The sequence below is a fragment of the Anabas testudineus genome, chromosome 5, assembly GCF_900324465.2.
Source record: "Anabas testudineus chromosome 5, fAnaTes1.2, whole genome shotgun sequence".
NCBI lineage: Eukaryota > Metazoa > Chordata > Actinopteri > Anabantiformes > Anabantidae > Anabas > Anabas testudineus.
In genome coordinates this window covers 954,880-981,347 of record NC_046614.1, presented here as the reverse complement: position 1 = coordinate 981,347, position 26,468 = coordinate 954,880, and the positions used below count along the sequence as shown (strand labels likewise).

Below are 26,468 nucleotides of genomic sequence, written 5' to 3'. Positions count from 1 at the left end.
TTAAGGAAGCAAATTGCTGACTTGTCCACTTCAAACTCCCAGCGGGCATCTCGCCCCCAAACAACCCCCCTCCACCCCCAGAGCGAGGCCAGATTAGGACACCAGCGCAAGAGACGAGCTAATCCTTCACCATCTTGCTTGTTTGGTTATGAGACTGCCAGCTGCAAGGCTGCTCCCTCTGCAATTAGCTGATTTCTATCAAAACACACACAGACCATCCACACACCCACACACGCATGCGCACGCGCAGCAATTAGCTTGTCGTGAGGCTTACGCACTCGCCAGCCGCTTGCTGTCACTGTCACTTTCACTGTGCAGGAATTGACGCCATCTCATCCTCTTTCCTTCTCTCCCTCTCTCGACCCCTATTTCCTTTCAATTAGCCAAGCTGCCAGCAGGATCATTTTCTTGGATTAAGTTATCCAACCGCCACGCCACGCCTCTGCATTCACAATATCTTGGCTCAGCTTATTTGCGGCCCTTTGAAGACAATGAGCTTATGTTCTCCAGGTATGAAGAGGACTGTGTCACTTCTTCTCCTCATAAGCTTCCTGAGTAGTTTCATGTTTTCAGTTTTTGGAAAACAAACAGACTCTGTTAACCTTAAGACAATTAACAGGATTTCTTTTTGCATCTGTGAGTGCAGATATCGATGCAATTAGTTAGATATGTACCTTTTCATAGTATTTGATGTCGTACTCCAGAATCACTCCGTTGGGCTGGCGGGGTTCATGCCACAGCAGAGTCACGCTGTTCTGACTGGTGTTCTCTTGGCGAATTGCTAACACTTCAGAGGGAGCTGCACAAGAAACAGGAAAGATTGATGCTGTGTTAGTTCAACGTGTTGCTCCTCGGTGACCGCCACACATACTAATGTAATGAGGTTACCCTGCAGTGAGGTCCCATTATCAGAGTAACTGCATTTCATAAAACACACTCAGACACGGTGAGGAAATGGGAATACAGTTAAGAAGATTCCACCTATTGCGCTTGCTGAGGCTCATTTATTGTGACATTAACTTCACTTCAACTGGTGTTGATGTTAAGAGCTCTTTGTTAGGCATAGTTCATTTTGACAGATGTTTTCTGGGTGCCTAACCTTGTCTATCTTCCATTTGCTGCTGTCCATGTTATGTACAGTCGGTTTATCAAGTCATTTTATGAGCATAAAATAGCTGTGCACAGGCAGCTACTTCAAACAGGGTTGATCAGAGCACTAACACTTAAAAAAGGTTTTGAAAACCAAACTAATGTAGAAATAGAGAACTGAAGACTGTTGTGTTAAATTTAATTGATGATCTGTCTACACTGAATCAGTCACTGACTAAATCAGCAACTCAGCAGAGGAGTTCCTCACTGGTGTCAGCTGAGGTGTTTTTCACCGTACAGCACCTATAAAAAGTGGAAGTTTTCGCCTTTCATCTTTTTTCTTTTACAACATTCAATAATGGTTAATTGAATTCTCTTTTTAAATGGAAAAATCTTTTTACAAAAAATGTCCAAAAACACTACAAAAACGGGTGCAGCCGATTGGTTTAACAGGTCAGGTTAGTTAAATGGAGATCACCTGAGCACAGTAAATGTGTTTTAGGGACTGTACTATACATCCATCTGGATCCGGAAGGTCCTGTTACTGGTCACTCACTAATTACAGCAAAAAAGGCAAACGAACGGGCATCCTCAAAAACTGAGTGTAAGTGGGGGACTAGTGAGGAAGGACACTAATACACCAGTGATTCATCTGAAACGGTTTGAACCGTCCGTTTCATCATTTCTTGCTCCGTCACCTTAAATCACTTTGTAAAGATTTGTTTTTATGTTCACATGAGAGAGTGTTTTGTGGTAATTTCTCTGTCATAAAGATAAAAAACCTCTAAGTGGAAGTGAAGACATTTATACCAGACAGAAACTGATAAGTGTAAATAATAAGCTATTCCAACATCAGGTGAACTTAAACCCTGTTACAAACAAAGGCAAACATAGTACAATACTGCTGGAGAACTGATAATAAATCAGGGAACATGGCCAAGAGTTAGAACGAAGTTGTGATTTGTTAATTGAAAGCTGGTGCTGCATACCTGCTGTAGGATAATGACTAAAAAGATTTCATAGCTGCCCTCAGTGGCTTCAATACATCCAGCTTCACCCAAAACTTAATCTTTCAGTCTTTACCATAGCTACTTGGAGCCCACATCCAGTCCCAAAGCTCAGCATACAGTGGGATATTTTAGTTTCTATGCCAGTCTATCTGTTCTAGAAAAAATACTTTTCTAAGTTTGTCAAGTTCAGAAGTTCAAGGTTCAAAGTACAGGTAACACTTCTGTCACAGCCCTTTTACTTTCCATCTGGGCTGTCATGTGTGCGACTTTCTGAGACTATTTTTGCATAAATTTCTGATCTGATCTTCATCTAAGTCAAGAGTATTAACAAATATGATGTGCCTATAATAATAACAACACAAAAAAGTCTGATCTTTATTAAGAACAACTACTGTATAAGAACCTCACAGTACAAGTGGAAAAACTCTGTGAACCCTTGGACCCCTTGAGCTGATGCAGTGAAGCAGGCCAATATCATATTCCCTCCACTGTACTTTATGATTAGGATGTTTTCATGATGATATCCAGTGCCCTGTTTACGCCAGATGTAGTGCTGTGTTTGCATCTGTCCACAAAACATTTTGCCAATACTGCTGTGCAGTGTCAATGTGCTCTTTAGCAAACTTCAGGCATGCAGCAATGTTCTTTTTAGTAAGCAGTAACTTCCTTCGTGGTGTCCTGCCATAGACACCACAACGTTTTATGTACTGTAGACTCTTGAAAACAGATGTTACAAAAAAGCTTGAGTGGGTCAGATGTTAATTCCACTGTGTTGTCATGTGACTTGGTACAGGCCGAGCTAGAGGTAGGTATGCATGTGCTTCAATTGATCTAGCAGGTTCTCACATGTGGCCTGCCCCATTACAAGTGGATGTGCAGACACTGTCTAAGCTGGCATCCCCTGTTAAACAGATCTATAGTACATCAAAGGAATAAGTGTGTTCAACTTGTGCAGTAACGCAGTCTTTGAATGTGACTGTTTGTAAAAGTTGATTTTCTGAAAAGTAATGTTAAATTTGCTTTGTCTTTGCCTTCTGACCTCCTGTCTGTGTCCCGTGCACAGCAGAAACTCGGCTCTTCTTTAAAACCACTGTTTGGCGCTGTGTTGTGAAATGGAGAAGGGATTAAAGGGATATTTTCTTCAAGAATAAAGAGATGGGTTCCTCATGTGAGAAAATGTAGAACAGGTCAGCCTGTGCTTAAAAGATAAATATATCATAAAGGGGTGAGGAAAACATATGATTGTGTCCTTTTTCATTTTTTCTGGCCATGTTTAAAAAAGGGAAAAATTAACACCTGTCAGTTAACAGGTGGACCAAACCAGGCATCATAACTGCGCTGTTACAACCCATTCCTGCAGTACGCCAAGCTTTAGTGTAAGCAGTTGATAGAAACATTCATTGTTGGTTTTTGACACTCCATCCTGTATTCACTTAATTGAACATGATGTTAATGTTGGTGAGTCTCCACCTATTAAAAAATGCTTCGATCAAATGTCTCTTGAAAAACAGAAAATTCTGCAATCTGAGGTTTTTTCATATATGTTAAACATGGCATTGGCTGAGCCATGCACTTCTCCTTGGTCTTTTCCATGTTGGCTTGTTCAAAAGCCTTACACAATTTTTAGGCCTTGTGCAGACTCTCACAAAGTGAATGTGGTTACAAAACCAGACTCCCATCCACTACCTACAATGGAAGACTGTGTAGACCAAGTTGGGTCAGCACAATATGTGAGTAGGTAACCTCCTTAAGGGTTACTGGCAGGTGGGATTTGTTCCTTCACCAGTTAACTATTAAGGTTGTTTCTGGTTTGCAGAGATGTGCTGTTTGTTTGGATGATCTATAGTGACACATGGGAAGACCACCTTGTCAGAATAGAACCATAGTTTGACAGATTGGCTTCACCTAACTATTAACTTGGCCAAATGTGAGGTTTGGCAGAGCCACAGTTACATATCTAGTGAAAAGTGGTAGGGCAGGGTGAAGTATGGCCACTGAATGCAGAGATCACCGCCATTCATCATATCCTACCCCCAACACTAAGAGTTGATGCTTCCTGGGTATGAAAGGTTACTATCGGAACTTTTGCCCTGGCTTTTCATCCGTTGTATCTCCACTCACTAACCTTCTTAAAGCTGAGGCTAAGTACCTTTGGTCCCCTGAATGTCAAAGTGCCTTTTGTAAAGGTGAAAATTATGTTGTGCTCATATCCAGTTCTCGCTGCTCCTCGGCTGGAGGAGCCATTTCAACTTCAGGTGGATGCCAGTAATGTCAGTGCTGGAGTTGTTCTGTTGCAAAGAAACGACAAGCGAGTTGCTTTGGCAATCAGCTACTTCTCATCTGAAAGTTTAACGACTACTTCGTGGTAAAGGAGGAGGCTCTTGCTCTTATGCTCCTCAGCACTTTGATGTTTATCTTGGTTCATGTGCTCCCGTTGTTGTCTATACGAATCATAATTCACTGACATTTCTACAATCACTTCAGAATCCAAATCAGATGGGCATTACTCTTCCAACCATTCCATTTAGATATACAGCACATCAAAGGCTCTGAAAATCTGGTGGCTGATGCTCTGTCTCGTGCCCCGTTACCATAGCCCCAGTCTGTAACATGATCTGATTAATGTTCTGTTTTGACTTCCTGTCCTTTTGAATAGATCTAGAGATCACATGTTGTGTAGGCTGGTTGATAGGGGTATTAGGAGTATAGACTGTAAATTCTGGTTTAACTTTGTTCTTAAGCTGGAGGGTGTGACAGCCCCTTCTACTTCCTGTTTGGGCTGTCTTGTTTAGGCAGTTTTTGGACCTTTTTGGGCAGGAAGTCATCATTGTCTTGGCTCCTCCTTCAGGTTTATTAGCTGGAGGACTCAGCCATTTGCTCTCTATCTTCCTGAGCATATGGTTTGTGATTTGGTCTAAGTTGCTTTTTGTTTGTTTTGTTTTCATCTCAGTTAATTTTACATGCATATATACACTCACTACACCACTGACATTATAGGCAGATTGGGACATTTTAAGGTCTCTTTGCTTGATTTTTGTTAAGTTAAATAAATAGTTGATTTAAAATCTCATGTGTAGTTAGGGTTAGGCTTATTTGTCCTTCCTATAAACCAGATTATCACACTTTGTTAAACAGTTTTGTCTAATATGATTGCTTTTACATCAACAGATTGTACAGTTGATTAGGTTGGTAGTATTTGATGTGTTTAAATGTCAGTTTGGAGCACAGAGGTGTCAGAGTTAGACATGAGTAATGTTTGCTGACAGTGGCAGCTATTCTTAACAAGTCCTTGTGGAAACAAAGTATGAGCAACACAACCTGTTTTTCATTATCAGCACAAAATGTTGTTGAGACAGCATATTTCTGTCAAAGATTGTTATTTTCACACTTTTTATTCTTTTTTTTTTAACTAAATTTGAGAAACGAAAGATGTGTGATCATGGGCCAAGGCTGGATTCACATTCAGAATGCTGCAGTGAATCTCTAACATGCCCAAGGGCGATTTTTTAAGAGCATTTTTGTGGCATTTCTCTTAATCTTGGATAACTTGCAGGATGTTTTTCATCCTGGACATACCAGTTACAAAGAGTCACCTGAGCCATCCTGATGGTGTCACAGCTCTTCACCCTATGCTCTGTCCTGTCCTGTGTTGTCTTTAAGCATTTTTCGACTACAGGAATTGAGGAACCATAACTTCAAGTTTAACCTGAACCTAACCTAACCTGAACTTTAAGAATCTGTGAGGCTTTGGTGCAAGGTTCTGTCTTACATTTCAATTTCCATATTGCAAACTGAAATGACTCAAGTAATGTTGCTGAAAGAGTGATGGCACTTTAACACCACCACTCTGGGTTGTTATCTTTCTTAAGTGCTGTTTAGTTGTTGGAAAAAAAGCTGTGGGACAGAAGACTGAAATAAATAGATCTAATATTGATTTTCTTGCACATTTACACATACTGACTTTTAAACATCAGCATCATTAAAGTAATAGAAGGCATAGGCGGTGGGGGTTGACAGATTAAAGCAGAGGGTGAATGAGTCCAGCAGCAGAGCAGCTCCCAGACTGCTGACCTTTGAGACAGGGTCAGCTGCCTCAAAGGACACACCAGCAGCTGCTGGTCCAACTCTCTCTGCTCCGTATCACCAACCCACCAGGCTATTTGATTGTCTTCTCAATCAGAAGACAGGGAGGCGGTGCTGTGGAGAACAGACTGAACGATGCAGAGCAATCGTTTCTTAGACTTTCCCCTAGAGAACATTGATTGTGGTGATGTAGCATTTGTTCACACTACAGGATTTGGTGGGAAAAAAGAGCTCATTACTGAGAGCATGACATAGCTTTGAAAGTAGTTACTTGAGGAAAGTAGTTAAATCTGAACTAGTAGTTAGCAGGACATGTAACAAAGCGGTCATTAAGACACTGTACATCATTGTTCCGTACCCTACCTGCCTGGTTCGTTGTGATGTTGACTATGGCGTATAGCGGCAGCTCATTGCTCAGGTGCGTCACTGCGTTTGTGGCCAGGATGCGGAAGGAGTAGTTGGTATGGGCCACCAGGTTCAGCACTGTCACCCAAGGCTCCGTCAAGCCGGACTGACGAGGGATGAATCGAACTGCCGCAGTGCCTGTCCGCTCCACTACCCCTCCTCCGCCAACCCCAACACTCGTCCCTCCAACTGCCTTGCCTCCACTTGAGCCTCCAGGGGAGGATGCGCAGTCCTCGCAAGGCCCTCCTTCCCCAGAGCACCTTTGACACAACAAGCTGTACTGCAGGTCGCTGCGACCTCCGGTATCTAGAGGGCGGTCCCACTCTAAATTTACTGAAGTTCCGTTGACTGAGGAGATGACATTTACTGGAGCAGATGGAGGGCCTGGAGCAAAGAAAGGTTTGATCACTGTTGAAGAAAGTCAGTTGGCACATTTGTGTATATACTATGTGTCTTTGCACTGATTTAAAGTGTTTTTGCCAGTGGGATTAGGTGATCTTGTGTATTTGTACTTACGAGAGCATGGAGCTGCTGGTGGGTCATCTGCCGCTCGATAGTAGTTGGAGTCGCAGGGGCAGGAGAGAGCAGCTCTGGTCTCTGAGTGGCTGTGTTGAGGACATTTACCACACAGGCCATCGCCTGCCACCGGCTTATAGAAACCCACCTCACAGGCTGCAGCAGAGGGCGAGAGAGAGAGAGAATAAATAGAGTAAATAGAGAACTTGCAGGGAATGGCTGTGCACTCCCATAATCACTCAGACCATGATAAAATTGGTAGAGAGTGCAGGCAGAAATGCATGAATCACACTCCTATAGCAAGCTGTGCATATCAAGTTTTTCAAAACTGTGTCATCTCCTCTGCTGCATTCATTTTAGGACATAACCCCCATGCGCTCCCTCCTCCAAATCTATGTATAATTACAGGTCCTTGTAACCGTAGAGACTGCAGAGCAGGGGAGATGAAAGTCATACTTCTTTCTGCTCAGATTTGGGCTGAAAAGGCTCTGCACTGTTGATACTCCCAGGGAGACCATCAGAATCCAGACCGTGTTTCAACCTTATTCAGCTCCTCTGATACATATTCACTTTTAACTCTGCGCTGATTAATAATGGAGGGGGCTCTGATAAATATATTCTCTTTCCAGGCAGTTAATAGGCTTTTGCTATGGTAAATGGAGCAAGCGTAAACCTTGCATACACTCACTGCAGCAGACACCAGCGCGTTGCTGTTTGCTCTTCCACACAGGGTAATTTATGTGTGCTTCCCCAGAATGCTGCATGTTCGTTTACAGGTGCAGTGTTTTTCTAACCTTTCCTACTGCAAAACCGTTTGAGGTGCTTAGACTTCGAAGGTGGTGAAAGACACATGAAGATGGAACACCAACATGGGTCAAATTAAACCAAGTGGATGGATAAAATGTATTGTGCAACACTTTAGATGTGTTTCAAAAAGAATGAAACGGTGCCATGTTTGTACTTGAAAAGCACGCGTGCAAATGTTTGCCATGACTGACAGAAACACACACAGACACACGCAATGGATGATGTTTGATTTGATTTTATTGACTTTTTATTGACAGCAGTTCTAGGCTTAGCTCTCACTACTGTAGAACATCACTACTGATGTTAATCTCCGTTAGCGTGTTAATAGGGAATTTTATGACTGTATTTGCATCGAGCTAATTGGCTAGCTTTCAGCACATCATGGCACACTTTCAGTGTCATTTGACTAGGATAGGAAACGTGTCATACTGTTGTAGATAATTAGATGTGCTGTCAATGTCTATATGGTTGATTTATACATCTTTTGTGTTTTCATTTGGGAGGCAAATAAAAAGCCTGAACTATCCTATCCGTCAAACTGGACACCCACATTCAGGGAGGGCAGAATATGCAGAATAGCAAAGAGAGAGAAAAGAATCATTTTTTCAAATCCTGCATTTCTCCGTTTTTTTTTTTCTTCCTTATACTGAAAAATTGTACTTGAGATGGTCAAAAGGAGCTGCATTGTGTCTTTGTAGATTTAGAGAAGGCGTATGACAGGGTGCCGAGGGAGGAGCTGTGGTACTGTATGAGGTCGTCGGGAGTGGCAGAGAAGTACGTCAGAGTAGTTCAGGACATGTATGAGAGAAGTATGACGGTGGTGAGATGTGCTGTAGGTCAGACAGAGGAGTTCAAGGTGGAGGTGGGACTACACCAAGGATCAGCTTTGAGTCCCTTCTTGTTTGCTATGCTGATGGACAGGCTGACAGATGAGGTCAGACAGGAATCTCCCTGGACAATGATGTTTGCGGATGACATTGTGATTTGCAGTGAGAGTAGAGAGCAGGTGGAGGAACAGCTGGAAAGGTGGAGGTTTGCTCTGGAAAGAAGAGGCATGAAGGTCAGTCGTAGTAAGACAGAATACATGTGTCTGAACGAGAGGGATCAAGGTAGAAATGTTAGGTTACAGGGGGCTGAGGTGAAGAAGGTGCAGGAGTTTAAGTACTTGGGGTCAACAGTTCAGTGTGATGGGGAGTGTGGAAAAGAGGTGAAGAGGCGAGTGCAGGCAGGTTGGAGCGGGTGGAGGAAAGTGTCAGGAGTGTTGTGTGACAAAAGAGTGTCAGCAAGACTCAAAGGAAAGGTGTACAAGACAGTGGTGAGACCAGCTCTGCTCTATGGGTTAGAGACGGTAGCAGTGAGACAGAGACAAGAGGCTGAGATGGAGGTAGCAGAGATGAAGATGTTGAGGTTCTCCTTAGGAGTGACCAGGTTAGACAGAATAAGGAACGAGTACATCAGAGGGACGGCTCACGTTGCCTGTGTTAGCGACAAAGTCAGAGAGGCCAGACTGAGATGGTTTGGACATGTTCAGAGGAGGGATAGTGATTATATTGGTAGAAGGATGTTGGAGATGGAGCTGCCAGGCAGGAGGGCAAGAGGACGTCCAAGGAGGAGATATACTGTATGGATGTCTTAACAGAAGACATGAGGTTGGCTAGTGTTAGGGTAGAAGATGCCCATGATAGAGTTAGGTGGAGAAGGATGATTCGCTGTGGCGACCCCTGAAGGGAAAAGCCGAAAGAAGAAGAAGAAGATTCTGAAAAATTGTACTTATACTTTTCAATGTAAAATTATGCTTTTTGTAAGTTCATTATTTTAGGGTGACTGACATTACTAAAACTGCCCCTGATTAACAGATAGTTGTGACTGTTAATCTTGATTAATGGTTAATCTGTTAAACTGGTTGATTTATTACATACAGGTAAAGGTAAAATTGTCTCTGAAAAGATAAACTTAAAAAAAAAGAAAGGGCCATAATCCCTCACTGGTTTCCCACTTGCAAAAACCATCACTATTTTTTTTAATTGCTATGTCCAGAGGTACCACAAGAGTCTGAGCCTGATGTCTACAGCAGTGAGAAGTCATCCTGCATTATGCAAAAGAAAGCTTTGACAGACATATACTGTAAAATTGGAATGAAAATGAAAATAAAGAAGAAAGAAAACCAATAATAATGGATAAAAACACTGCACTGCTCCAAAATTAAAATAAATAAAACAAAGGGGAATATATTTCTGGGTTTCAGCAGGCCTCATTTGATCACATTCTATAGGGGGGAAAAATCAAGGCTTCTGGGAAAACTGAAACAAACTAAATTTAAAATAGAAAACATTATACAGTAGAACTTAAAAAAACAAAATAGTTTCATTAAAATGTGACACAGAAATATTTTACTTAAAAAACACACCGGTGCTAATACAACACTATGTTTTCTTTTTCATAAAGACAAGTGAACATTGTAGAAAGTATGTCTGGACCGTCTGAATATCTCTGAGCTTGTTTTAATTATTCAAGACTCAAACATTTTGGAACCTTTGTTGTTTTACACCTCTGCAGACTTCCTGTAGTCAGACATGAATGTAACAGTGTCACTTGGGCAAGAGGCACAAATAGAAGCAGCCACAATCTTATGAAAAGGTGTCATCACGCCAACGGACTGCAATAAGTATTTGTTTTTAATGGCAAATCATATGTCTGCTGTACTTTTTAAACAGGGATTTTGTTGAAAAGATCTTTTCACATTGCTCAATCACCTGGCATGAGCGTTACATTTACATTTAGCAGACGCTTTTATCCAAAGCGACTTACAAGTCAGTACAAGGGTAAGCATGAGGAGGTCTTGCCTAAGGACCCCAACTGGTGGTAGGCCACGGCTGGGATTTGAACCCCAGTCTCCCACATGATGTTACCACTACACTGTTAGTGATATGCATGCAAAAGAGCATTTAGATTAGTTTTCTATTGTTGAACAAGTCTAAGCTTTTTATAAGGTTCACAGGCTTCTTGGAGGACGTCACTGAAATGAATGCAAAGAGTCAATATTTACAGTGTTGGCCCCTTTTTCTTCATTTGTGCTGCAATTCGTTCTGCCATGCTGGATAACCGCCTCTGGATCAGCGCTCAATGCCGATTACAACTTGTGGACTTCTGCTTTCCCAAGAACAATTAAAAGCTGGAAATGATTAAAGGGAAACATAGAAAGACAGAGATGTACAGACATGAGTGCGAGGACACTCATTGATATAATTCATTCTCTAGCCCCGTGCTGTTGCACAGGCCATGTTAATCTACTCTGTTTCACTTTTTAATTTATGACATGAACTGTCTTACTCTAACCATCACAACTAACTGCCTCGCCATAAACTTTAAACAAACACACTTTCACATACAGAGATTATGTCAAAGAGATGGATTAAGCCATTTAGAGTTTAGGAATGTCTTGTGTGGTAATATCGGTTTAGTTGTTTTTTATCATTTATTTAATGGTGATTTGATTAATTAATATCAGTTGTGTCTGACAAGCTGGAAACCTGTAACTCGTGAGGGTGTTGAAAGTTTGGAAAACAGTAAAACATGATCGATTTAGCAGCTTAGGGACAGAGTCAGTAGGTGTAAGGTGAAGAGGAGCTGGAAGCAGCTTGCAGAAAAGGATTTAGCAGCTCAACGTCCTTCTGCTGTTTACTGAGGAATCCAATGCTTAGACAAAAACGTCTGGGTTTTATTTTCAGACACTGCGTTAACATGCCCTCAAACCTTGAGGGACCTGCAGTGTTTGCAGTGCGCATTTCAGCTAAGACAGTCCAAGGGTTCTGCCAAAAAGTTGATTTTGAAGCCTGACTGTGCGACTTGTTATCCTGGGATGTCAGTGGCAAGCAGGGGTCACCATATGCAGGGAGTATGTGAGTCTTAAATTAATCTTATAGTCCTTAAGTGACTGTCAGCAGTGTCAGCAGAGCAAAACATGAATCCACACCAGATTCCCATATCGTTATCCTTGTAGCACAGAATATACAGTATACAGAAATATCCCAGCATCCATCCCGGCCTACAGCATTTTAAAATGACTGCTATTAGTTTAGATAAAGATTCTTTTCATCTGAACTCTCTTTTGTTGCTGCTCTTGCAGTGCTGCTCCACATCTGTGGTAAACAGTGCAGCTTTGAGCACTGAGTTTGGAAAAAGGAAAACCTCCAATGCAATCATTAGCAAATATATTTGTACAAAGTGCAGCCAGTCGCTGGAAGCAGGTTGTGGCAGGTGGCACAAAGGCCAATTCTTTTTCAGATGGTGGATTGCGAACCTGCTTGGTGGTGGTGATTTCACTGAATGTTGTTACTGGGTTTTTCTTCACAGCTCTCACGATGCTACTGTCAATAGCTGTGGTTGTTTTCCTTGGCTGACATGTTCTGTGTATGTCGCTCGGCACACAGTGCTTTTCTCTTTTTCTGGACATTCCAAATTCCCTGTTTTGCTTTTCTCCCATGGCATTTTTCAGAGGATCATTTTAAATATTCTTTGGGAAAGCCATAAAGGAAGAAGATGAACTGTAATGTAGATCATTTTTATGTCTGGAGGATATTTAAAAATGGCCATTTCTATTGTATTTCTGGTATTACACCCACTGCAGCACTCTACAGAACCACATTAGTATTTGCTGCTAAAGCATGGAATTAGTTTAAAGATCTCAACATTTAAGCAATGTAAATTGAACCATTTTTAAAAGGGCATTAAAATTCAAGGAGGTAAAGCTGCAACATTTAGAACTGTGAAAATTTTAATGGAGAATTAGCTTTAACCCTGAAAATGTACAGTGCACCACATAAACACCCTCCTACACACACCTGCACCAAGTGCTGATGAAGTAAAACACAGAGCAGATGCTCTGATAAACATACACACACATGCACACACAGTGTAGTGTATGTGTATCACTACAGATAAACAAGCTTGGGGGCGATAGTACCCTTCTCTTTCACTGCCAGGGCCCTCACCGGAGCCAGAAACTATTTCTATTTGCAATATTTATCCCAGACTCTTTTTGCTTCCTCCTTTTTATCCTGTTAATCCCTGCATCCCTTGATGTTTTTTGTGAAGCCCCTGAGTTGAAAAGCAGGTCACGATAAACATCGGAACAGCTCGTTCATCAAGGAGAAAGGCGGCGAGAGCTTTGAAGTCTCTGACAGATTCACCAGGAGTTCTGCACACTCTCAAGTCACACAGACATGCAAAGGTTATGATAATGCAAAACATACACTCACATGCACAAAATGGTCTGGTGCAGCCTCTGAAACAACATGGATTCAACAACACGAGTGGGCTTGCAAAGGGAGAAAAGAGGTGCTCTGTGTGAGGACCAGCTGTGATAACCTTACACTCCACTTCTAATGTGCTGCTCATTTGGTGTTCTGGATAAAAACATGGTGCAAATGGGAATGATAAAATGATAATCTGATAATCTTGATCTTCTAATCTGCATGATTAGAAGATCAAGAAGACTTGAAGAAGAATGGGAAGTAAAGAACTGTAGGTCTGGAAAATTACATTGGAAAAGCATCAAAATGGAGCAACTTGGAGCTTGACCTACACTAGGGACTAAAGGTCAGGATATCTGAGTCTTTCCTCTTGAAAACGTTCTTTACATGGGTAAAGAAGAAAATCTCATGCATGTTGAACTTCTCTTAGTCCAAAAACAGGGTATTCGACTTCTTCACTAATGTTCAGACTGCAATGTGCACCAGGAATGTAATGTACAGGAAATGATAACACAAACAGTATAGATACATTTAATATATTCATTTTAAACCATATAGACATGTTTGTAGCATGTAAACATAGCATAAAATGAATAATAAAAGGATTTATGCTGTGATGTGTGCTGTGGAAGCTACGTTAAAAGCATCGCTCTGTAAGATACCAGTTACTTACACAGTGGAAGAACCTGAACTACACGACACTACTCATACATAAACTAAACACATAAACACTATTCATGGGAAAGTGCAGGTACTGTACATCAGTCAGACAACATGGTCCTGGTGGGGGTACTGCACAGAGCAGGATTACTCAGTGAGCTAGCAAACTTTATTAAACTAAATAAATAGCTACTTGAGTCATTATGAACATATAAACTACCAGCAAGCTACTGTAAAATGTAGTAAAACTAGAGGTTTAATGAAATGTTGTTCTCTGCTTCCCAGCACTGACTGTGTTGGTGTGATATGTTGTACAATCATTCTCCCTTAGCATAAACAAACAGACTGTCAATAAAACAGAATAAATATGCAACAGAATTCATATGAAATATACATTTTTGAAAACATCTGCACTAACAATACAGCTGGAGTCAGATTGTCGCCAGGACATCACATATTCAACAGCTGGGAATATAAGTTGCACGTCCAACTCTTCTCTCTCTCTCGTAGTTTCCTGTTTTCCCTCATTATATTAAAATCATTTCTTTTTATCTAATTTTTTAGGGCTGATTTTTGACACATTAACTGCTGTGACCGCTGTCCATGGTGCTGAATCTGCTTCTTAAAGCGTTTTTAGGAATTATGGATGAGTCTTTAAATTTAGAGTTGAGGTTGCAGCTTACAACAAGTTAAAATCATCAGTATAAAAGTTAAATAGCATTTGTAACAAAAACCACAGTGGTTTTCATTAATTCTCTTGTTACAGAACGTTCTGACATCATTTATTACAATTCACAAAGCGGGGCTTGATCTCTACTGTGTAATAAAGTTAATTCCACTAAATAATAGTTCATATCAATAATCAAGTTACTTTTCAGTCAAGTAAGGGATGTGATATGTTTGAAATATGCACTATAAACGGAGTAAGTGATGGAAATAGAGGGAGAATGGAGTTGCAGTATAAAGAGACACGCGCTTCTCAGTTTGGTCCCACCGCTTTAGATAAACTGTTTACAGAATGTGTACTTTGGTAAATGTGTGTGTCTATGCATGCGTGTGTGCTCATGTGTGGCTGTTTGAGTGTTGCCCGGCGTGTCAGTACCTGTCAATGCAGTGCACTCGCTACAGGAGAATTTGCATTACAATGAATCTTAATAACCATGTGCAGCATTGTGTGCTGACCTTGATTTATTCTCTGTATAAGTGGGTAAATAAATACACTGGGAAAATATAGGGGAGGGAGGAGGGGGGGCACTGGAGAAAGCACATCATCGTCCCACGCGTGAGGAGACTGAGGGAGGAGCAGGTCTTTGGTGCGACCAGGGTTTATTGGTGAAAGCTCACATTCAGCGTGCAGCGCTGCCTCTGAGGCTGCTCTATTTCAATGATTTTAGTAAATGTAGAAATTACAAAAAAATGAAAACATTAATAATTTTTACTTACAAAACAAAAATTAAAACTGAAAAATACAAATTTCTCCTCTTCTCCGGAGAGAAATGTATAAATAAATGTTCGAAGATTTTGGTTGGTAAAAGTCCCCTGAGATGGTAAAAGGTGGAGAAGGTAAAAGTCCAAAGGTTAAAAATTCATGCTGGTCCTTAACTAACACACACACACACACACACACACACACAGAGAGAGAACAAACTGACTTTCTCTGTCTTGTTTATTTCCGTGATTTAAGGAGATCAGAAACTTTCTCATCATTTTGTCCTAATACAGCTTTAGGAACTAAACAACTGGGGGGACAGTGGGGAACAGGTGGGCTGCTAATTCTATAAAACCTTGCTCCATATAATCTTAGTTATAACTCTACTCTTCCATCTATTTTTCTAACTGCCCCCTGTCCTCTCAAGGGTCACAGGAGTGCAGAGTCTATCCCAGCTGTTTTTGGGTGAGAGACAGGGTACATGCTGGACATGTCAACTGCCTATCACAGGGCTGACATACAGAGACATGAGGGCAAATTAGAGTCATTAATTAACAGAAGCTGATTATTGACATCTTTATATGATTCTAACAGTATCAAGTTACCATTCATCTGTGTTTTTCAGACAGCCTCAGTCAGAGCAGGTGTGGTTAAATACAAGCCTCACTAATGTCCACACCACATTTTATAATATACATATCAGATTTATTTTTTAACTGCATCATATTATATAAGTCATTATAAATGGCTTCCAGTAAACACAGGCAGAGAGAGAGGATGTCTGAGTTCATCACTCGTCACTAAAGAGGATGTGTCAGGAAAGAATTGGACTTGTCCCGCTTTGTTCAACCACTTCACTTCATACTGTATATATATATATATATATAATTGATACACCACTTACACACAAGCTTTTTAGAAGAATCTTTTATGAACCAGGTACAAGTTGCAGCACTATGTCATTTCTCTGCTTCAATCAGTAAGACAAGCAGACATTTATTGATAATGAATTAGCACAAATGTTTGCTTTTAAATTGACCTATAAACTTAATCCGTCAACTAAAGCAGATCTAACAGTTCAATACGAGCTTCAAGAATATATTCAGTCCTGATGTCCTAGACCACAAGCCGCGTTGACCTTGTAAAGGAAGTAAGCACACTCTAAAATCTAGTGAAGAGTTAGCCAAAGGCTCCTCAGCTGGTTCCCCAGGGAGCACGTGAAGCCACTAACAAGCCACCAAAGCTGTCTGAGTGATAGATGAACGTGTCGCTGAGATCAGCTGTGGAAATGGGACACTCGGCATCCACACTGTCCCTCTTCTTACCACTAGTTTGCACACTAACAGCTGGATTGTCAACCTTTCAATTCGAGGCGAGCCTGATTTGCTCAGTGTTACGTCCAGGTGCATGCAGACAGGTGACCTTGGGCATACTGTAGAATGGATGAGCCTGGTTAGGATCCAACAAAGGAGTTTGTGGTAGGTTCAGAGGACAACACAGAAAGACGATGAGAGTTTTCCTACTTGGTAATTATTGTGTGTAGGTGTTTGCCAGATTGACAGCTGAGCAGGCACATCAGAACTAATGGAGAAGGAATTTCAGATGATAGCTTAGGAACGAAGCTGAGTCGTAGTTGTGTTAGCAGTGTTATAATATGTAATATGTTAACTTATAATATGAAGCCATTTAGTGTGCTAACAGCTAATTATCTGCAAGCAGTGTTACACTTTAAAACTGTCATTAATTCTAAGGGTTCACATACTTTTTCCACTAGCACTATGAGGTTTTTATGGTTATTCTCAATAAAGACATGAAAGATCCAATTTTTTTGAGTTATTATTTTAGGTACGTTGTGTTTAGGTTTATTATATTTGTTAATACTCTTGAACTTAGATGAGGTTCAGATCACATTTTATTACACATTAATTCACAAAACCATAAAATTCCAAAAGGTTCACATACTTTCCTTTTGCCACTGTATTGGTTAGGTTTAGGCACAAAATAATCATTGTTAGCAAAATGTTGGTTTGGCTTAAAGTAACTTCTTCCTTAACATGTATATATACATATGTGATGCAGCGTAACATCCCTGTGGTTACAACAAGATGCAGTTTCACACTGAAGTATAATTCTGGTCTCTTTTAGTAAAGACCTCATGACCCAGCAACCAACTCCAAACACCTCCCTGCTGTGACTAAATACTCTATTAACATGTCATGTTTCCTACTGCTGCTAGGTATCAACGTCGATACTTCTTTATTTACTGCTGTGACAAAGAATCTTTAATGTCCTAGTTTACAAGGTGCCATTTTCCAGTAAGCTGGTGAACAACTTAAATGCTCATGGCCAAGTGTGACAACTGACCTGCTAACTTGCTGCTAAAGTGTGTCCTGACTGACCTGGATGTTTAGGCCATTTGGCCAGTTTGACCAGCTTTAGTGGCCCGTACAGCTATTACAGCTATTACAACTATTCAGAATGTATTTCAGTTTTTAAAAGTAGAGTTAAATAATCAGCTTGTTGCTTTTTTTCTGGTTTTACATCTTAAAAATCTTTAATACTGGAGCCATTCCAAAGTTTAAAGAAGCAGCTGATATACAGGTCACATCTTGGGTTTTGTCAGGTATACAGGTGGGAAACTTCCTTCCAGACAGTTTTGTTTAACAGTTTTTTGATGCTACTTTGCTTTTTATGTATCTTTTGGAATTATTGCAGTTACTCATTTAAGTTGTTGGACTCATCAGCGGAAGAGAGATGGAACCTGCACTGAGAAATAAATCATCAAAGTTAATCAGCAGTTCGATGCCTGGACAGACTCATTCCATATAATACAAGTTTGTGATCAGCGCGTCCATCACTTATCATTTGTTTGTCATTTCTTTTTGGCTGTTTCTTCTTTGAAACTTGATTACAAAGCAGGAATATCACCCCCGATGAGTCAGATCAGCTGCATAGCAGCTCTGCCATCGGTGTGTGAGTGTGTGTGTGAATGGGTGAATGAGACACAGTGTAAAGCGCTTTGAGTACCAGCTCGGTAGAAGAGCAGAACATTTACCATTGTCGTAGATGGCTGTGCAACAGCAGTTGATATGTTATATTTCATGGCGCAAGTAATTCTCTGTAGCACACAGCATTTCTGTCTGTCTGAAGAACATTAAGATATGACAGAAACTAAGACAAATAGCAAGTGTGGCTTCACTATCTTGAGTCCACATACATCCCTGCCTCTTCTTGTCTCCCTGTTGGCCTCCCTGCTGGGTTCACATCAATTCCATCAATGAAGCCATCACAAAGGGAACATTACCGCAGTGTTTTCCTGTGAAAAAAGGCCTCGTAATTACAAATCAAACGAGACAAATACATCCCGGTTAATGAGCGTTAAACGGATGTTAATTATCCGATTGAATGGCTGTCACCATTAAACTGTGTCTGATGGAGGGGAGTGGGAGGAGGAGGGGAAGAGATGGGAGGAGAGAGGGTCAGGAAGAGGAAGGGTAGCCTGAAGAAAAAAAGAGAAGAAGAAGCCAGAGACTGAGCAGATTGAGAAGATCAGACATGTGCAGCTCGTGTGTTGGAAATGAGAAGCGAAGAAGGGGAACGGCGCGTGGGGAGAGGCAGCGGGGGAGGGAGGCTAAACTTCTCTCTTTCTGACATTAGCAATCGCTGCGATGCATCAGAGGGGAAATTAATCAACTGTTTTTGATTATTTATATATTTGGAAATGACAAAGTGTGCTGAGGAGAGAGAGCTGAGCCGAGGCAGGAGTCATACTGCGCTAATACGGTCACTGCCGGTCTAACAGGCAGCTCCAGTCATAACACATCCATCTGACAGGGATCAGAAAAGAAGTTCACACGCTTCACATTCAAAACAAGGACCAAGTCCACTCTGATTCATCAAGCAGCTCACATAACAAGGGAGGAATCTACATTTGGATTAGGAAGTACTCACAGAACAACTTTTCAGCGTGTGTTTCATGTTCAACGTTTGTGTGTGTGTGTGTGTGTGTTGAATGAAGGATGCAGACAAAGTGTGAGCCAAGCAGGGCTCAGACGAAAACAGTCCAAACTGTTCAACAACACACCCAACGGTGTGATTAACCTTTCGCTGCCTGTGAGCGGTGCTGCTCAGTCTTGCTAAATGAGTCTAAATGGGTTTTGTTCTTCATTGAGGTCAAACGAGTTTCAGGTTCTTGCTGTTGCTCCATCATGAGCCTATTTCTGATCACGCAGTCACATTCCTAAAACAAGACTAATCTGCAATCTCATATCATTAACCCTTTTTTTCAGGTCTCGGCCTTTTGATACACACTGAGTTTGTGTAACGCACCAAAAAAAACCCGAAAATGTTTAGTTGATGTAAATGAAACAAGCAAAAGAAAAAGCCCCTGTTGGTTCCTCTGCTGCTACCAAAGTGTTGCCATTTATTAATTCCTGTCAACGAATTAATGAATGCCTAAATAAAATATCATTAGCGGCATTACAGTCAGCAAGCTAGCAGTTCATGAAGGGTGACAGCTGGGCAGGAGTAATATGCACAGCTAAATGAAATATAAACTGCATTGATAGAGACCTTACAGCAACTGTAACATTTTATTAATTCAACTGATGTTATGCTAACATGCTGCATATTCCTCCATTAAATATAATCACACTATGACACTTCAATAGTGTTTTTCCACCACATGGTTCCATCTGAACTCAAATTGACTCTACTCAATTTGCTTTAGGTACCAGGTACTTCATTTTCCACTGTAAATATATAGCAGTAGCCTCTCATTGTAGCTTGTTGTCATAGCGACGGCATGTGGAGTGAAGGATATCAAAAGGATGCTGTTCTTGTTTCTTGGTATGTGACTGTTTATCACAGCAAGGAGACCCAGTTTATTTCAGAGGAGACTGAAGGCAGCAGTACGAAGGACTGAAAAAAGAATCAGGAGAGTTTAGGAAATAAATCAGGTCAGAGGTCAGAGGACAAGACAAATGATCTGATTACTGATCTCTCTGCTGTGTTTTGGCACTACATCCCCTTTTGTTATCACTTTAGCTCGTTTGGAACTTCATTTGAGGTGGTGCCGTAACAGTACCAGGTACTATTCATGACCAAAAGCCAAAGACATTGAGTCCAACAGTACCGTTTGGTTGAAATCTTACAAACCTAACAAGACATATTCATTTTATTTGGTGATATATTTTTTTCATTATTACAAGTTTGCACTGTTCACACCTGTAAATATCCGTGTCAAATGTTGTTACTGTTGTGTCACCTCCACTAACATATGACCTCAGCATAAGTTACGGGACCACACAGAGTAGTAGTGATCACTAACTACAGGTTACATCCTGTTTGCAGGTGTTTTTCTTACGGCACAATATAAAGACATCTGTAGCAAACTAATTAATGCGGGAAAAGGTTGTGGACAAACTAGGAAAATAAGATGTGTCCTCCATACAGCAGGAGGACTGTACTGGCTGTTGTACAAATGTTAAAGCCATCTCCCCCCTGGAATAAGGTAGGGTGCTTAGGGGTGTACAGGAGCTCTAGTTTTAGTTACATTTCATTTGTTTTTTACTTTTTACTTTCTGTTAGTTGTATGTATTATAAAGGGTTCGGTTTGGAATAATAAATGCCAAAGATTACATAGCAGAAACTCCCATTTCTATTCATTTGGTTTATTTTTTGAAGAAATCATCTGACTTTGACAAAGTGTCTCTCTGATGCCAACGTCATGAGCTGAGCTGACCTCCCAATATTTAAAATGACAACATCATTACAAGTCACGACGCACGCGTTCTATCCCATACATTCAAGCATCCACACAAGCTCTGCTCCCTTCAGCGCAGCTCTGAAACAGGGAGAAGTAAATGACAGCACCTTGTGTGCACATCAGTTTAACTCAACAAGAAGTCGGGGCAGAAAATCATTTGAAGAAGTCCCGCAGTCCCTTCAGACAGAGGCTGCCAGCTTCTCAGTGATCTGCTATCATGTTGCCTGTCTCTTTACTGTCAGCACTAATAGCTCTTAGACACTGGACTGGGACATGGGTGGCTACTGCAGGCCAAGGGTGGCACACACTCAATCAATAATTTAGCCAGCAGCTCTCGGCCTTTGGTGTGCGTGTCTGTTTTCAGACCTGAATTAAGCATTCATATGAGCTGCACATAAGAGGATTTGTTTGTGAGTGTGTCTTTGTATAGCCATGCATGCATGTGCATGAGTGTGTGTGTGTCAGCAAAGTTGCTTTGTGCGCTGATGTGTAGCCCTCTGCACCTGCTGTGGAGATAGGACTTCGGCCAATCAAAACAAAGATTGGAGGGAAGTTTGAGTGACACAACAGTGCCGTGTCTGGCTGAGATATGATTCATTCTGTTATCTCTCTCTCCCTCACACACACACACACACACACACACACACACACACTCAGTCATGATGGCTTAACTGCATTAAAATGTTTAATAAAAACATCTCCTCTCATCCTCTCTCCTCTTTCCTTTCACCTTTTCCTACACTACTCATGTCTCCTCTCTATATTCCTTCTCTCTTCTCCTCACCTCCTTTCCTCCTTTCTTCTCTCCTCTTTACCCCATTTCTTTTCCTCTCCTCTCCTCTTTACCTTTCCTATTTTATCTCCTCTCAAATGTATTTCCCTCACAGTTCATCTGCTTTCTTTTCTCCTCTTTGCTTCTTTTCATTCCCTCTCTTCTCTTTTCCTCTATACCTATCTCCCTCTCTCCTTTTCCTTTCCTTCTCTCCTCTCTTACTCTCGAGATCATCTTTTGCTCTTCTCCTCCGTTTCCTACTTTAATCCTTCTTCTTTTGGTCCTCTCCTCTTTCACTCCACTTTTCATCTTTCCTGTCTCCTATTTCCTATCCTCCTCGCTCAGCCGGCCAATCAAAGTCCTCTGTCCTGTGTAAATCCAGCGAGAACCACGCAGACACACACAAAAAGCCTAATTAGTCTTGGCACAGCAACAACAAATCCCTCAGCAATGACACTCACACACTCTAACAAACAGCTGCACACTGTTTACACATTTAATGAGACCCACACAAATGTGGATACACACTTTTGCACATGAACACACACATTCCCAATGCCTCCATTCCCAATGCACGGTATGTGGTGCAGCAGCTGTGATAGCTGTTGTGTTGTGCTTTTGTAAAGTTTTGTTCAGCCCCGTCATTGTGGGTAATGTTATGTGTGTTAGTGTTTGTACTGTGCGAACATTATGGGTTTGATTAGCTTGAAAGGAAACCGTCCAGTGTTGTAGTGAAGCTCAGTTTCAGTTAGCCACTCGTCAGGCCCTGCTACCTGTACCTACCTGCTGTATTTCTGGTTGTAGTATGTAGTTTTAAGTATTAAAGAATAATTTCACTACATTACAATTTGATATTTCTGTAGTGCTACCCATTGTTTCAGCAATTTGCATAAAGCTACAACAGAAACACAATAGATGTAGTAGTCACACCCCCCCACCCCCCATAAACTGCCATCATCCAACCTCCAGATAAACTCTAAGCGTAATTCTCACTCAAATATGAGTCTAAATCACACAGTTTGCACATCTCTGAATACAAATTGCATAATTTAGCACACTGTGTTCACCTAGAAACACTGGCCCATAAAATGCAACACCCTGATTAGCAAATAGTGTTACTCATGTTGCACTTGTGCAAACTATAATGGAAGAACACTTCAGTCGTGTCACAGTATAAAACAAGATGCATGAGGTTACACCCACACAGACATGAATGCCAGCGATGGAGCCACCATGCTAGGTGGGTTTTGCCACACTGCTGGGCAGGGGAGAGCATTACGGCCAGTGTGGATGAGGTCCTCGGCCCCTGCCAGGTCTTACATTCGAGTCTCATGTTAGCACTAGCTCACAGTTAGTTTTTTGAAGGTTGAAACGTGAAACTTGAACAGATGTGTCAGTCCTATCTAAAAGAGAGGGAGCCTCTCAGTGAATTAAATAATAAATAATAAATAATAAATGAAGGTTTAAATAAATGGATGTAGTTAGCTAGGCTTTTTTCAGTTGTTGCTCCAGTTGGTGGTACGTCATTCCTTTCATGTTTACATGGTAGAATGACAATAAAGCATCCTTAATCCTTGAAACAGCCATTAATGGGTCATACCCCAGACCTATCTGAATCACTTAACATCTCTAAGCAGGATCCAGGCAGTGATGAAGAAGTCTGGAACCAGTCTAATACTGTAGTTATCACAGTAATAGGAAGCGAGCATGTGTAGTTAAAGCATCAGTGACTGATGATGGACTAATGTAATACCGTACTGCTGGACTTTGGTTTAAAAGTGCGGCTGTAGCACAGACAGCAATTACATTTTCACATTTATTGTCAGGCAAATAAATATTTATTTAAAAGGTGCTGTTTTTATCTTGGTGTGAGATACAGTACAACATTAGTCTCATGTATACTGGTGGAACATAACTAAGTGCATGTATTGCACTTACAGGGAGTACAGTTTTGAGGTACTTGTACTTACTTCACCTTTTCCATTTGATTACAATATAACATTAAAATAAAAACAACATATTTATTTTGAACAGAAATAGATGTTTAAAACAGTGTTTGGCAGTTTTGGGGGTTTGGTAAAACAGGTCTAATTGCCTGTATTTATCTTTTTAGCATTGTTGTCATTTTCCCAGAGCAATCAAACTTTGTAGAAATAATGATAAGTCATGAGAAACAACCATGACCAAAACTATTAAATTAAAGTCCACACTGCAATACTCTGAAACTTGCTTTAAGAGTAATAGTTATTACCTTTCTCTGGGTTCAAATTAAGTTGATATGAATCTCTGGTGGAATGGCATTAGAGGATTCAAATGGGAGTATGTGTGAGCAGTGTGTCACACTGTGCAAAACAAAATGTGTGTGTGTGTGATCGCGTGTGCACTCACACCGGGCAGCTTCCACTGCCCCGAGGCGCTAAGTGTGGGTGTGTTACTGGAGCCTCGGTGTCATTATCCTCCAAACAGTAACAATGTTGTTGATCAGCAGTTGTTTACAAACCGCCAGGAGGACGGAACTAATTTGATCACTCCGTATTCCCCCGTCTCTCCCTCTCTGGAGACTGTTTCAATTTGAGCTTCTTGTATGTTCCTTGATAGTTGGCCGCCACAAGTTGATTCTGACAGCAATTATGAATATCGTGTTCCACTCAAGTGGCCGTGAGCCGGGGAGTAATGAAGTTCTCACCAAATCATCTGTTCCCCAAATCACTTAACTGCATCTTCATTAGGAACCAGGAAATCATGGTGATACTGAGCTGAAAGACGGAGCAGCTACACAGTGGTGTCGCTCCACACCACAGAATTAGATTCATAGGCTTCATTTCAGCTTATATTGAAAAGATTGATTAGGAATTATAAATACAATGGTCTTTAACTGGTGTTTCATGATGGTTTGCAGGAAAGTCTTTTCACCTGCATATTTTAAGTGAAATCTCTCTTCTTTTTATACTTGTAAAAATGTATTGACAGTGGACATTTTCTATCAAATTGTCCCACTAGGCCATTTTAGTGCTAAAACATTTGACTAGTTCGAACAGAACAAACCCCTAAACTAGCATTTTATTCTCAAGTGTTTTTTGATGTCTATTACAGATCATCTCTTGCTCTTGAAATCATAGTAACACAAACCACTTTAACTGGAAATTACATTGTTTGGTACCAAAATGTGAAAGTGTTTTACATTTTCGGGTTTTGTAAAAAACCGTCCTTGAATTGCCGAATCAAAGTTCGCACTTGAAATGATGTATTGTCAAGTCTCAGGGACCCAATCCCTGCTCAGGATCGATCCAAACCCTGCCCACCACAACCTCGGTCGGAAACTTGCAGTCCAACTTTGTTTTTCCTGGCTACAGCAGACTCACTCTGAAAACCGAAAAACATTAACAGCAGAGTGCAGAGCAAAGACACTCCCCACTTGTTGGACATATGGATGAACCCAGAAGTCTCTCTTCTTCCTCCATCCTCTCAGGATCTGAAAAACTGTGGATTTATTTGTGTGTGTGTGTGTGTTTGTGACCCAAACCTGTGCATCAAACTTTGAAGACATAAGTGTTACAAACACAAAGAGATGGTATTTTTAAACTCATCACTGTGATCTACACAGCTTTGAAAATGTTCAGGCACGTTTGGGGGACTTCAGGGACCTATTTTAGGGCCCAAAAGGAACATAATATAGGTACTTTAGAAGATTAGATGCATGTAGTAAAAAATAAGTTATTACAACATTTGCAGCTTATTTAAAAGAAATCCAGGGTACAGGGTCATGTACAACATGACTTATACAGAAACCCATTAAACCCATCTACCAGAGTGGAGATTCAACTGTTTTTAAGTGTCTGGACCTTGGGGAGCTGTTAGAGATGGCCATGCACAGTTCTGTGTTTGGAGTTTCAAGAACCCAAGCACGTGTGTGTGTGTGTGTGTGTGTGTGTGTGTGTGTGTGTGTGTGTGTGTGTGTGTGTGTGCGTGTGCATCTCCACCTCTGCATACATGCATCATATGTTTGAAGGGGAATATACCAAAAATGATGAGGAGTAACAGTGGAGTGGAGGCAAGTGCTGCCAGGTTGGAGAAAGGGCAACGCTCCCAGATCTTTGGTGTGTGTGTGTGTGTGTGTATTATATTAAATCCCCCTTGTCACCTGCTGCCGTCTTCCTCTGATATTTCTCTACGGTGCCGCACATAGCGATCACATTATAAGGTGGAGGGTGACACCTTACTGTCTTCTGACGTCCCTCATTTGACTTTGTTTCTTAACCACTGCCTCTGTCTTTTTTCTCCTTCACTTAATGCCATGTTGCTTCAAACGTGTTCCTCTGTTCTCCATTACCCACCCTCACATTTGTGTTTAAATATAAGGTACCAGAGTAGATATTTTTATCTACTAGTTCTATTTTACTATTGTTCCATCGTCAGCTCTCACACTCACACTGCTACTTCTACCTTCATTAAAAAAATAATTTCTTGAGAGTAATCTGATTCTAATCCTATAAGAAATAGGATTTCTGGTGCGCTGTTCAATCTGACTGACATGGCAATTTTCAAAATGCCATTTTTTGCCATCATGTTATCTTTGGAAAGGAATCAAACAAATCTGAAGGTTGTTTTAATCTACGACTATCTACTGCAGATTGATCCAAGTAGTTCACTTCAAATCAGCCTTTCAACATTTTAATTC

At 41.0% G+C, this 26,468-nt stretch overlaps 1 protein-coding gene across 2 annotated transcripts in view; it reads right to left on the bottom strand.

The window, feature by feature from the left end:
- epha8 (eph receptor A8) overlaps positions 1 to 26,468 on the bottom strand; it is a 94,924-nt gene that overhangs the window by 17,414 nt on the left and 51,042 nt on the right. For both annotated transcript variants that reach the window (XM_026344592.1, XM_026344591.1), the window contains exons 7-9: positions 7,104 to 7,259; positions 6,546 to 6,971; positions 675 to 799 (exon numbers count right to left, since the gene is read on the bottom strand). In XM_026344592.1, coding sequence (XP_026200377.1) covers positions 675 to 799; positions 6,546 to 6,971; positions 7,104 to 7,259 — 707 coding nt within the window. The remainder of the gene's footprint in view (positions 1 to 674; positions 800 to 6,545; positions 6,972 to 7,103; positions 7,260 to 26,468) is intronic.